Genomic DNA, 12604 nt, shown 5'->3' with positions numbered 1-12604 from the left:
CTGTGGAAACTTGCATGCAAGTATCTGTGCATCCCAGCATCATCTGTTCCCTGTGAAAGGGTATTTTCCAAAGCTGGGGAGCTGGTCAGCCAGAAGAGGAGCCGACTGAAGCCTGCGACAGTAGAAAAAATTATATTTCTCAATAAAAACCTGTGAAAACAACTAACTAGTCTGCTTCTGTGAATAATCATTCCAAATCAACCATACAAGTCCCCAAATGACAAACCATTATCTTTAAATGTTTTCCTTAAACACTTCACACACTTCACATACAAAATGTTTCTGAATTCAAACACCATGATCATTTGCAAAGTAGAAGGATCTCTAATCCTGTTAGGGGCTTTTAGTACAGTATTTAAATAAAGCTCAAAGCTTGAAATTAACCCTTAACCAACATTTAACCCTTAATATAATTTGCATTGATTGTTTGGGTTAATCTGGAATGTGTTTTACAGTATGGGGGAGAGCATCTGCATATTTTATTGTAATGACGATATAATCATTATTTGGTATGAATGAACAAAACACTTGAATGACCACACAGACTTTTCTGAACTTTTATTGCTGTCATGGGATTGAAACAGTGCCAGTGCTTCAGTCGTGCTCTTTAGAGGCTGCTATGGCTTCAGTTGTCCACCAGATGTCACCGTCACTGAAGTCTTGAAGCTTTGAATCGTTTTCGGCACAATTGTTAGGAAAGTCTCAGTGCTTCATGAGGCTTCACTTGCCCACCACTAGGGAGTTTGGGAGAAATGTATTGTTTATTTGTTGGTAGTTTATGTTAGAACTTTATTTATCAAGTTATGTTAATTTCTTTACATTTAAAGGAACTATTTAGTTGAGAGCAGACTGTCTGTTTAGTGTTTATTAGTTGATTATTTTGGTAGTGTCTTTAGTTTATCCCTTGTGTGTGTGTTATTGTTTTGATCAGCCAGTATATATGTTCCCTTGTGTGTGTGTCATTTGTCAGGTCAGTTGGTTTTTGTTGAGGTATCAGACAGTTCAGTTTGCTGTATTTTGAGTTTCCTTATCTTTTGTTGACCTCTTTTAGGGCCCAATTTATCTGATGCTAATTTTGTATTTTTCTTACTTTTGGGTTAATAAAAAGGCCTTTATTTTGAACTTTGGAAGCTGTGTCTTTTGCCTTACTGCTTGGTCCCTGACAAGCAGGTTGAACAACATATAAAACTAGCTGAATATGTAAGAATTTTTACATGTGTATAGTAAAAACTGTTTCACTTTACAAATTTTTGCAGCCTCCAAGTACACACTGTCAAATATCAGTTTGATAGTAGTATGCTTTGAACCAAAGAAGGTCAGAAGCTAAAAACGTGCTTTAAACCTGGCTTCCATACTGTATATACTTGTAAATCAGAGCTTTTAATGGGAGTCAGTACACAAAAGTACACGTTTTATTATAATGTACAATGACTCAAGCTAATGAAAATGGCTACTTAACAGTAACCTTTAGCAAGCAAAACTGTTAAACTGTTATAGTTTAATGGACAAAAGTTAAATAAAATGTGTCCTTAACTTGGATTTACACTACAGTTGATTTTCTGGGCAAATGCTTAATTTTCAGTCATGCTGTTTTCAGTGCAGCAACTGCAACCTGGGGGGTAGGGGGGTGGATGGGGGAGCCAAAAGACGGCCGGAGCTCACCGTGGTGGTTTTGACTCGGCCTCCGGGCTGTGTACAAGTCCAGCCAGATTTATTGACTAACAGGTCACAGCCTTCGTCCTCCAAACATGGCACCATCTCACACCACTGCTTTTTCCGAACAATACCAGCTGCAGAGAACAAACACACAGAGAGAGAGAGAGCAATTTGAAAAGTGAGAAATAAACAGATGAAGAGAAATGATAGAGAGGAGGATGCAGAGATGTACTGATTAAAATAGAGAAAGCGGGTTGGGGGATTACACATGGAGGAAGACAGATATGAGCAAAACATAACTGAAAAAATGATGAAAAAGAGTAGATGTGAATTTGAAAAAATACATATAAATAGAGTGAAAAACATGGAGAGGTGCAGAGGGCTGGAGTGGAGAGAGATCAGATATGTAGTTATATGAAGAGCAATGAAGTAAAGAGACAATTAGAGAGATATGAGAGCAGGGGATGACAGTGAGAGATGAGGGAAAGATGGAGAAAATCTGACAGATAGGAAAAGATGTGATCAGTCAGGTATTTAAAATCAAACATTCCAAATGGTATTTAGCAGGTATTATAGCCCTTCTTACATTCTATAAATAGGATGACATATTTTGTAAACCCTGTGCATGTCCGCAACAGGGACAAAACAAAATACACACTTGTCATATACAGTTTTACCAATCAGTGTTTTTAACAAAATATTGCAGTTTGTACATTTTTGAACTTTGTCTCAGTCTCCTCAGCTTTATTTAAGTTCCAGAAAAGCCTAAGGCCCAAGCCTGTTACTGTACAGTCACTTTGAGTGTAAGTATCACTTACATAATGATGGCACTGATAAATACAGTGACACTTGGATCTAAGTTTGGAGAAAGTGATGTTGCAGCTGCAATGAGATCTTTCAATTCAGCTACATTTTTCAAGTTACTTGTGATGGATATTCTGCACCACTTTTTGTTTGTGTGCATTTCTGCTACAACATTTTGTCCCAAAAAGTGTTGCCCAATTTCTTGTTCATGTTGCCAGCTTCTATTGTTGGTGCGGGAAGGATGCACACAGCAATGTTTCCTAAAAAAGAGTTGGCACACTCATTGCAATGAGCATTCCTTTGTCTGTCTGCATTGTTTACTGCCTATTTATAAGGCTTATTTTGCACTGTTTGCACTGTTTGTTGCTGTTAATACTGCTTATTTTGTTATATTACACTGCCTTATGCTAGTTTACTGTTTACTTGCCCCTTGCATGGAGATATGTACATACAAACTACATGTACAGAGTCAAATTCCTGGCCAATAAAATATTTTTTGATTCTGATACATGAGTTAACAGGTCAATGGATGTAAATAGTGCAAAGATAAATATACATTATCTGTGTATGTATAGTAAAGTGTGCAAATGAATAAAAGTATAGTTTAGTATTTGAGTGTAGTTTCGGTAGCCTCTGATGCAACAACAGTCAACCAGTAATACACAATCATTATCTGTTTCTGTGAGAGGCAATGAGGCAGAATGAATCATCAATGAGCATTTGAAATACACATATAAGGATCACAAACTGACCCTAATTTGTGGCTTTTGAGAAAGTGCTATAGTGACTATAGTGACATTTCAGCACCAGAATATGCTATATAATAGCATCCAGAATGAAGGCACAACTCAAAATATACAATCTTCTTGCCACTACCAAGACATAAAAGATACCCAGTGGAGATTTTTCTGTGCATAAATATTATTTCTGTAAACAAATATTTTGTTTTCATAAACAGGGTTTATGAAAATCATGGCTGTTGGGGAAAATAGAAAGGAAAAAAAGTGAATTTAAGGGTCATTAAGTGCGTGCTGTAATGAGGTGCTTTTTGGTGTAATAAGAAACCAAGCTAAGTGTCTAATCACAGCCCCTTGTGTCTCACAGTCTTCATAAATCTAACACTGCATGAAAAAAGGATTCAAGAATAAAATAAGCAACCACCTGAATATGGATATAAAAACTGGAGACAGAAGAGAGATTCTAGACCATTACAGGATATGGAAAAGATAAAAGAATAATGTGTTTACTGTGTGCTCATATATGGATGGAAAACAACACTCTTTATTAGATAGCAGTGAAAATTAGAATGAATTATAGAGTACATATAGAGTATATGTAATATTGTTTCACCATGCCATCCATGGCATATTCTCTGAAAATGTATGGGGATTGTGCTCACTTCCATATCTATAAATTTGCTCTAGGGGCACCTTCAGTAGCTGTCACAGTGTTGCATGTAGATCATCAGTGAGCACTGTACACAGTGCTAATATCTGTTCACCATAAATAATATCTATACATCATGACAATCTCTGAAATATGTAGACCTTCTCAAGCTCTACATGGCCAAATAATGAAAGCATTAAGAACACCGTGTCAGCACACAGTAAACAGTGAGCTGGAAATTGACACCAATGTAAAACATTGCTATTGTTGAGTGGATTTTGCTGACATGCTACTTGAGGTTGAATTACTTGCCACTGTAGTTTCCCTCGAGGCTAGCTGCACACAATCAATCTATAATGTGTGATTTGAATATTTTCACTCCAGGCACGTTTGTCATCAGGCTTGGTTATAGATGACATTCCTTATTAACTAGTTTGTTTTAACTACAGATGTTCCTTGGGTTCTAGCTACCCATAAGTTTACAAGGTAACCAAACTGACTATATTATCCTGGTTACCAGTCTTGTCAGTGGCTGCTTCTTGCACGCTAAACACCCAATCCATACCTTTCTGTTATCTGTCTGTTAAGGATGAAGCTGCAGTTGGTCAGCCTAGCCTAGTTCTGTCCAGTGACAAGTCACCCTTAACTAGTTGCCTGGCAAAAGCTCAGAGCCCCAAATAAACAACAGCAAACTGTAACATTAACACTTTCATTTTCATAAGGATTAACCAAGGAAAGCAATTGAGCAGAAATGAAAATTAGAAGACATATTGAAAACACACCATTCACTGAATAAAAAAAAAGTGAGATGTAATATCCCATGGTCTGGCAGATTTTTTTTTTTCAAATTCTCATTTTGCTATTTAATGCATTACTTTGAATTTGTCTAATGAATGTCAGCAGGGTCACTTATATAATTCACTAACGGGCTTTGTTTCGCTTCTGAATTACCATTTACCGGGGTGACCCTCAGCTGATGAAGATGTATAGTCCTGTCTGGTAAATGAATGTGTGTAAAAGTGGCCTCTTCAGACTGTTTGTGTTACAGATGAAATTTTTGACAGAGAGCTTTGCCACTTTTGTACCAAATCATGATTACAATCACCCATTGGCATCACTTATTTCAAATGAAATCATCATTTACTAGCCCTAAAATGCAGCTGTCCCAACTTTTTTTGGAATGTGTTGCAGGCATCAGAATGTGTTTACTTTGAACAAAGAATAAAATTGATGAGGTATCATATCCAAATAATGTGCTGCTGTATTGTTTTCAATTTAATCGAGGACACAAATGATTTAGAAATCACCATTTTCTGTTTTAATTAAATCTTTTATCTGATTTGGAGTTGTATAAGACAGCTTAATCAGTGATGACAGTCGAGACCTAAGTTATCTCAGTTGTATCAGATGAATGATATAATATTTAATAATGGAAGCATGGACAATTCAGGTTGATAGAACGGATTTGGGGTGGATAGGGGGTGGCTGTGGCTTACGAGGTAGGGCAGTCGTCTTCTAACCAGCAAGTTGGTGGTTCGACTCCCGGAGCTTAATCAGTGATGACAGTCGAGACCTAAGTTATCTCAGTTGTATCAGATGAATGATATAATATTTAATAATGGAAGCATGGACAATTCAGGTTGATAGAACGGATTTACAATTGGTTTAAGGATTGATTAATTGATATTTGTCTCATACTGACATGTTAAAATTATGACAATTATTTATCAGTGCTTTCATTTTAACAATAGATTAAATGGATATCTGTAATGTGAATGTATTGCCTATAGTGATAACCCCACAACAAATCATTTTAATTGCTTAATTCTCAACATATTTTATTTGTATAAATATTTGTTTATACTGAATTGCTCTTATAGCCATTATATAATACAGTGTAACTGAAAATGCAGCAGCTTAAATGTTGTAATTATAAAGACAGAAAAGAAGTGTGGACTTATTTGATAACACACAACTATTCAAATCTCTGTGATTTATCTTATGAACAGTCACAAACCTTAAAGACAAGTGAAGACACAGCCCCTATCTGTTACATTTGGCTTCACATCACTAACTGAACTCATCTCCCAGAAATCTCTAAGAATGGCACTATCAGTTACCATTTGACTATATCACTACAGTGGCTTATGTTGAAACATATAAGATTCAAGGGTGATATGAAATTAAAACATCCTTTAAAAGTGTCCACACACACACACACACACACACACACACAGGCAGACATCTCAGTGCACAGGCAGGCATGGACAGAAATAAAGACACACAGGTTTGATGCTGTCTGTAAAGGAAGGTATCAGCCATGGTTTCATCAGCAGAGATAAGGAGTAGAGAGGGAGAGAACATTATTACACCCTCCATGGAACACTTATTTTCCCACCAAATGGTAGATCACACTCATGTCAACAGCCAGCATCTTGGCCTAATAAATTTTGTCTAATGCCATGCCAAGCCTGAGATGGCAAGAGAAAGATGGGCTTGTGTGTGTGTGTGTGTGTGTGTGCACCTTTGTATTACTTACATTATGGGGACCGAAACCTGTTAACACACTGACATTGTGGGGTATCGGCCATCCTTGTGGGGACCAGAGGGTGGAAATCATTGAATTTTAGGGTGGCAACATGGTTTAAGGTTAGGGTGAGGGTAGGTTAAGTGTTAGGGTCAGGGCTAGGTAAGTAGTGGTTATGGTTAAGATTAGCATATGTCTATAGAAAATGAATATAAATCACTATAAAGTCCCCACAAGGAATGAAAACACAGTATGTGTGTGTGTGTGTGTGTGTGTGATTTGAGCGAAAGGGCACAGAACAGAGAACGAAAGCAGAAAAGATAATAAGTGACAACAACCAAGAAAGAAGGAAAGTAGACCTGAGGACAGATCTGATGAGATATAATAAATGCAGTGCAGCACTCTCTATGAGATGGTCGCAAGATAAGATGTGTTCAAATAATTACAGACTGTACACATCACATATGGTCTGGGCAGGTAGCAGAGCAAGAATTATGGTTGAACTACACATTTAATTAAAAAAAATGCAACATTTTCAAAATAGTTTTACACATTTGTGTCAATGAAGATATGTACACACACATCCACCTGCAGCTGTCCAATATAAACTGTTAATCTATGTAAACTGAAATGTTTATAATGCAGTAAAAGCACTCAGCACAATGTGAAATCTCAGCATATTTCAGCCCTTCCTTTTTAGCATACTGTAATTACTATGTGATACTCATTACGAGGTTAGAGATCATTACAGGGCACTATAACTAGCACAGTTTGTCAGCCATCCATCCATTAGACAAAGGTGAAAGGCCATTTCACTCTGGCCTCTACACCCTAATACAGTAAAACCTTGGATTGTGAGTATAATTCGTTCCGGCAACATGCCTGTAATCCAAAGCACTCGTATATCAAAGTGAATTTCCCCATAAGAAATAATGGAAACTCGGATGATTCGTTCCACAACCACATTATTCATATAAAAATGATTACAGTAATAGAAAATATAGTATAAAGTAAAAAAAAACAAATTAACCTTTGAAAAGAATTGTGGCTGGCCTGAGGGAGATGAGAGAGAGGAACTATCTGCTATCTGTTGGCTCGCTGAAATCTTTTTCTTTTTGTGCTACTTTAACAAGGAACTTGTCCAATGACACTTGCTTTTGCATCCTTTTGAGGATTTTGAGGATCCAGGGCATTGTAGGGAGTCCTCTTCTGGATCTGGACTCACTATACATTGACCGGATCCAGAGGAGGGCCGGACGGATTGCTGCAGACCCCACCCACCCAGGCAACTTTAGGAGTCTGATGGCAGTCAGAAAGAAAGAGTTTTTCAAGTTGGCATACTGTTTATATGAACAGAAATGCTTCTCATATGATATATTCATATAAAAATGATAACAGTAATACAAAATGCATAATAAAGTAAAAATAAAACAAATTAACCTGCACTTTACCTTTGAAAAGAATTGTGGCTGGCGTGAGGAAAAAAAGAGGAGCTATCTGCTGGCTCGCTGAAATCTTTTTCTTTTTGTGCTGCTTTAACAAGGAACCTGTCCAATGACACTTGCTTTTGCCTCCTTTTGAGGATTTGGCAGAAATGTGGCATTGCATTGTTGTTAAACAGATTTATCGTTCGTACTGCTACAGCCTTATTCGGGTGGTGATTTCCCACATTTTGCAGTGTTTCCCACATTTTACACATCTCCCTTATAAAATCTTGCGATGTCGGCCACTCGCATACCTCGTTCATGCTTCACGATTTCCTTTTTAATTTCCACCGTAATCACCTCCTTTTTCTTACCGCCTTTCTTTTCAACCTTTATCTTTTCTTCACTGGGGCCATTGTTGCAGTACAGATGTTGACTATATGAATGAGGCGTGAAAACCATCGGCTCAGTTGTGATGTGACGCTCGGCAAACAAGGCGTACATACTACTCATATTGCAAGACCTCGCTCATTTATCAAGTTAAAATTTATTTTTAAAAAATTTACTCATCTTGGGAGACACTTGCAGACCAGGTTAGTCGCAATACAAGGTTTTACTGTACATAGTAAAAGCAAACTGAATAGGACTCCACGTTTTATTTGAAAAATTAATATTTAAGTTTGTTTCCACGTTTCAACATGGAAGAATTTTACCCATGCTGCTGAAGACTGCAGCTTTGCACCAGTAATTTCCTTAAATTTTGTAAAATAAAACAGAACTATAACATTATACTAATCTGATAATATTTCAGTTATTACTTGAGGGTTGTCATCAAGGCCATAGGTTTGGTCTCAGCATTGGTAGGAATCTAGTCCTTAATCCCCCCACCACCCCTGAATTAGAGCCTCACCCGAAGCACTGAAGATGCACCTGTTCCATCATCAGCCTTCCAATCCCTGATGCTGCTTCTGGCACACAACGGAATTCATTTTCATGGGGGTTCCAGCCTGTCCATAATAATGAGTGATTTTGGTTACACTACTGTTAAACAGTGAAGTTACTGATTATTTTTCCCAATAAAAATTCACCAAAATTATACAAAAGCATTTTTTCCAAACTAATTGTTTTAGTATAATAAACAGATGTCCATTAAAGAAAGTGATTTTGGTGACACTACAGTATATGAATGAAGTTACTAAATATTTTTCCCCGATTAAAAATTACAGCCAGCAAGTACAAGTGTACAGACAGACTTGGAGACTGGACATTTACTCTGACCTTGCCAGACTGTTACCCTAAAATTTAGTCCCCACAATATGACTAATACCAGGCACACACAAACACACGCATCCTTATTTTAGTCACTTACCAGGTCCCTACGTAGATTTACATAAATTTTCAGGAGCCTTATCATGACCTTAACCAACGCCAAACTCTAACCTTACTATTACTCATTTTTGTAAAATACAATGTTTACTTTGTAGAGACTGGGAGAAAATGTGCTCCTGGGTTCCCCTCATGTATAGAAAATCAAGAACACACACACACACACACACACACACGTTCCATACATATACTGTAAGCAATGAGTTGCATTTTCTCTGTTCTTTCACAATTTGCTGCCACTGTTATTAATCTGGAGTTTTCCTTTTGTGTAGTTCTTCTTACTGGAAGTGTGTACATTTCCATGTAGCACATGAAATCGTGTGCACATACAGTGCTCAGCATAAATGTGTACACCCCAACAGATGTTTCAGAAAACCTTTACTTTCCTTTCAGAATCAACATTTTCTATACTACAAAATATGTGGGCCAGTGATTGCAACCAAGATTTGTTAATGTGCACAAACAAAAAAGTATTTTCCCTAACAAATTCATTCAAGACCATGTTTCAAAAATGAATACACCCCAACCCAAAGCTGAATTTTAGACAATAAAATCCTTATGAACAAAAATTCAACTACAGGTGAGTCTAATTATTCATTAAACAGGTGTGCAGCTGACAGTTCATTATAAAAGGGTGTTACTTAACAAAGAAAACCACTTCCCATTTCATGCTGTCAGCAATGGCACCACATGGAAGAGAAATGTCATCTGATAAGGAAAATAATTTTTACACAGGAAAGGTGAAGGCTACAAGAAGATCAGCAAAGCTTTACTTATCAGTCAGAATACTCTAGCAAAAGTGATACAAAAATTGAACAAAGATGGTACTGCAATCATCTCACAGAGACTTCCAGGCTGTCCACAGATGTTAACACCTCGACAGGAGCGTCTTCTGATGAGAAGGATTGAAGAAAATCGCCATACAAGTTCACTGCAGTTAGCTAAAGAAGTAGAAAGCCAAACAGGGGCGATTGTTTCCCATGACACAATACGGCGTACATTTCCAGAGGAATGGCATGCATGGGTATTGTCCATGAAGGAGGCCTCTCCTAAAGCCCATGCACAAAAGAAGCCCACCTTGAATTTGCCAGGGCCCATGCTGAAAAAGAGGAAGACTAATTGCAACTAATTTGAGTAAAACTGAAGATTTTGTAATCCAAGTTATATTATTAACCTTACTTTCAATGTAATGAGCTAAACAAATGTTCTATACACAACGCAGTTTTGTCAAAATTTTGGAAATTGTTCTTGTGTTCATTGAGAAATTGATTGAAATCTTACCTTTCCAAAGGGGTGTACTCATTTATGCTGAACACTGTAAATGTTAGTAAACATGATGCTTTTGGGAACCAAAAATACCTTGTGAAATGTGTTCAGTGTCAAACCAGCTAAACTCAGCTGCATTTGAAAACATTTGTTTTGTTTTTAGAAACATAGATCGATGAAATAGGCCCGGGTTTGATATGGTCAAATCCATCTAAGAACCTCAAGCACCCTCTCTCCTCTGCATATTGACAAATATATAGGACAGAAATATACTCTATATTTTTTATTGTGTGCACTTTCAGCATACAGTAACTTTACTAGTCTGCCTATAGGGCTTGGGCCAGTTACCAAATTATTGATAATCTGCAATATCATTGACTAAAAACGCTTCTTGGTGTCTCTTTCCAGTTACAAATAATGCAGCCACTGCTCATGCTCAAACTTGCAGGAAATCATAATTTCATTAAAAGATTGCCTCACACCACTGTAGTTTGATGTAAGGCCTGTCTTGCAATACAGCAGGCATGTTTTGGAAAAATTAATTTGGCTTTAATGAAAAACCTCTGAACTGCATAAGCGTATTTCTTCCCAAAATGTCTTAATTTGAAGTTCATTTTCTCACAAAGCAGTGAACATATTTTAATTGCATTACATGCCTTCTTTCCCACACAAGCTGCATTTTGTGCTCCCCTCAATCAGTAATAAAGCCAGCCTTTGCTTAAGCTTTTGCTTCTCATCTTATCTCCATTGTATGTCCATTATTCCTGATCTCCTGAGTGCCAAACAGTGCTAAACTGCTGACCCTATCACCAGGCTCCATCTGTAGCCCTGCTATACAGCTGTCCAGGGAGCCTGGATGATCTTGTGAATATCATCGCAGTTTTTGGATGCTCTTTGTTGTTCTGTTCTTTTCGTGTCCTTGGCCTTTTACCCAGTTTTTCACTGCTGCACTCCCATCTGTTTTTTTCCTGTTCTTGCATTGATGGGGATAAGGTGCCAGCTGAGTAAAGAAAAAGCTACACACCTGGCCAATTCTGATTCTGATTCTGATGTAAACCAGCATTACAGAGAGAGACACACACGGAGTAATTTCTTAGCTGACATGTCAGGCAACAAAGTCAAATAAAAGATGGCTTGCTAAAGCCCAACCGAGTGCCATTAAAATTCCAGATTTACTTTCATCATGGAACTCCCCTCCCTTGTCTCATTTTACAGTGGATCTACTATCTGGGTAATTTACTGTAGTATCTGACCTGCTGTGGTAGGCAGATGTTCCCTAAACATGAATCAAGCCTAGCAGGAATTAGAAGGAGACTTAGTGGAATGTGAGAGAAAAACCCAGTGCAAAGAAATAAATCCCTACACTTTGTAATTAGCCACCAGCTCTCTATCCCCTTCCCTCTGCTCACAGCTCATCTCCTCTCAGCTAATTTTCTCATCTTGTTTTCCCCTCATCTCCCTTCCTCACATATACTGTTTTCTCTTTCTGCACTCATGCCTGCCCTCTATTTCTACACTCTCATTTCATCTTCTGTGTTCTGCTTTTTCTATCTTCACCTCTTTTTTCCTTTCCATGCTTGCACCTTTAGGTCAAAGGTTAAAGTATTTATTTGTCATATGCACAGTTAGGAAATGCGTTTCCCTGTACAATAAAATTCTTGCTTTGCCGTCCACATGAATGCCACATAAAACAAGTGAAATATAAAGTGAAATATAAAGTAGATGAGCAATAACACAAATCTAAATAGGCAGTAAAATCACAAATCTAAGGTACTTTAAAGCACCAAGTAAAAGAAGCACACGGGAGCTGTGGAGTCCAAATGCTCAGCAGTGAGTATGCAGTGACTACGCAAAATGAGTGTGTAAACAGTACAGATAGAATTTCATGAGGTAGATCCTGAGTCAGCTATTTAGGAGTCTGATGGCAGAGGGAAAGAAAGAGTTTTTCAGTCTAGAAGTCCTGCATTTCACACTTCTGAGCCTCTGACCGGAGGGCAAGGGTATGAACAGCCCATGCTGGGGGTGGGTGGGTGGGGACCTTGAGGATGGAGGCAGCTTTCCTACACACCCTGCGGTGGTAAATGCTCTGCAGAGAGGGCAGTGGAGTCCTGATGATCTTCTCCACAGTCTTTACCACTCTCTGCAGGCGCTTGCG

At 37.9% G+C, this 12604-nt stretch overlaps 1 protein-coding gene across 4 annotated transcripts in view; it reads right to left on the bottom strand.

Annotated features, from left to right (window-relative positions):
- tafa5a (TAFA chemokine like family member 5a) overlaps positions 1–12604 on the bottom strand; it is a 233643-nt gene that overhangs the window by 17970 nt on the left and 203069 nt on the right. For all 4 annotated transcript variants that reach the window (XM_020601401.1, XM_020601400.1, XM_020601403.1 and 1 more), the window contains one exon: positions 1663–1790. In XM_020601401.1, coding sequence (XP_020457057.1) covers positions 1663–1790 — 128 coding nt within the window. The remainder of the gene's footprint in view (positions 1–1662; positions 1791–12604) is intronic.

The sequence above is a fragment of the Monopterus albus genome, unplaced genomic scaffold, assembly GCF_001952655.1.
Source record: "Monopterus albus unplaced genomic scaffold, M_albus_1.0 scaffold51.1, whole genome shotgun sequence".
Taxonomy (NCBI): Eukaryota; Metazoa; Chordata; class Actinopteri; order Synbranchiformes; family Synbranchidae; genus Monopterus; species Monopterus albus.
Note: the sequence above shows the minus strand (reverse complement) of the source record. Positions and strands in the feature narration are given on the sequence as shown.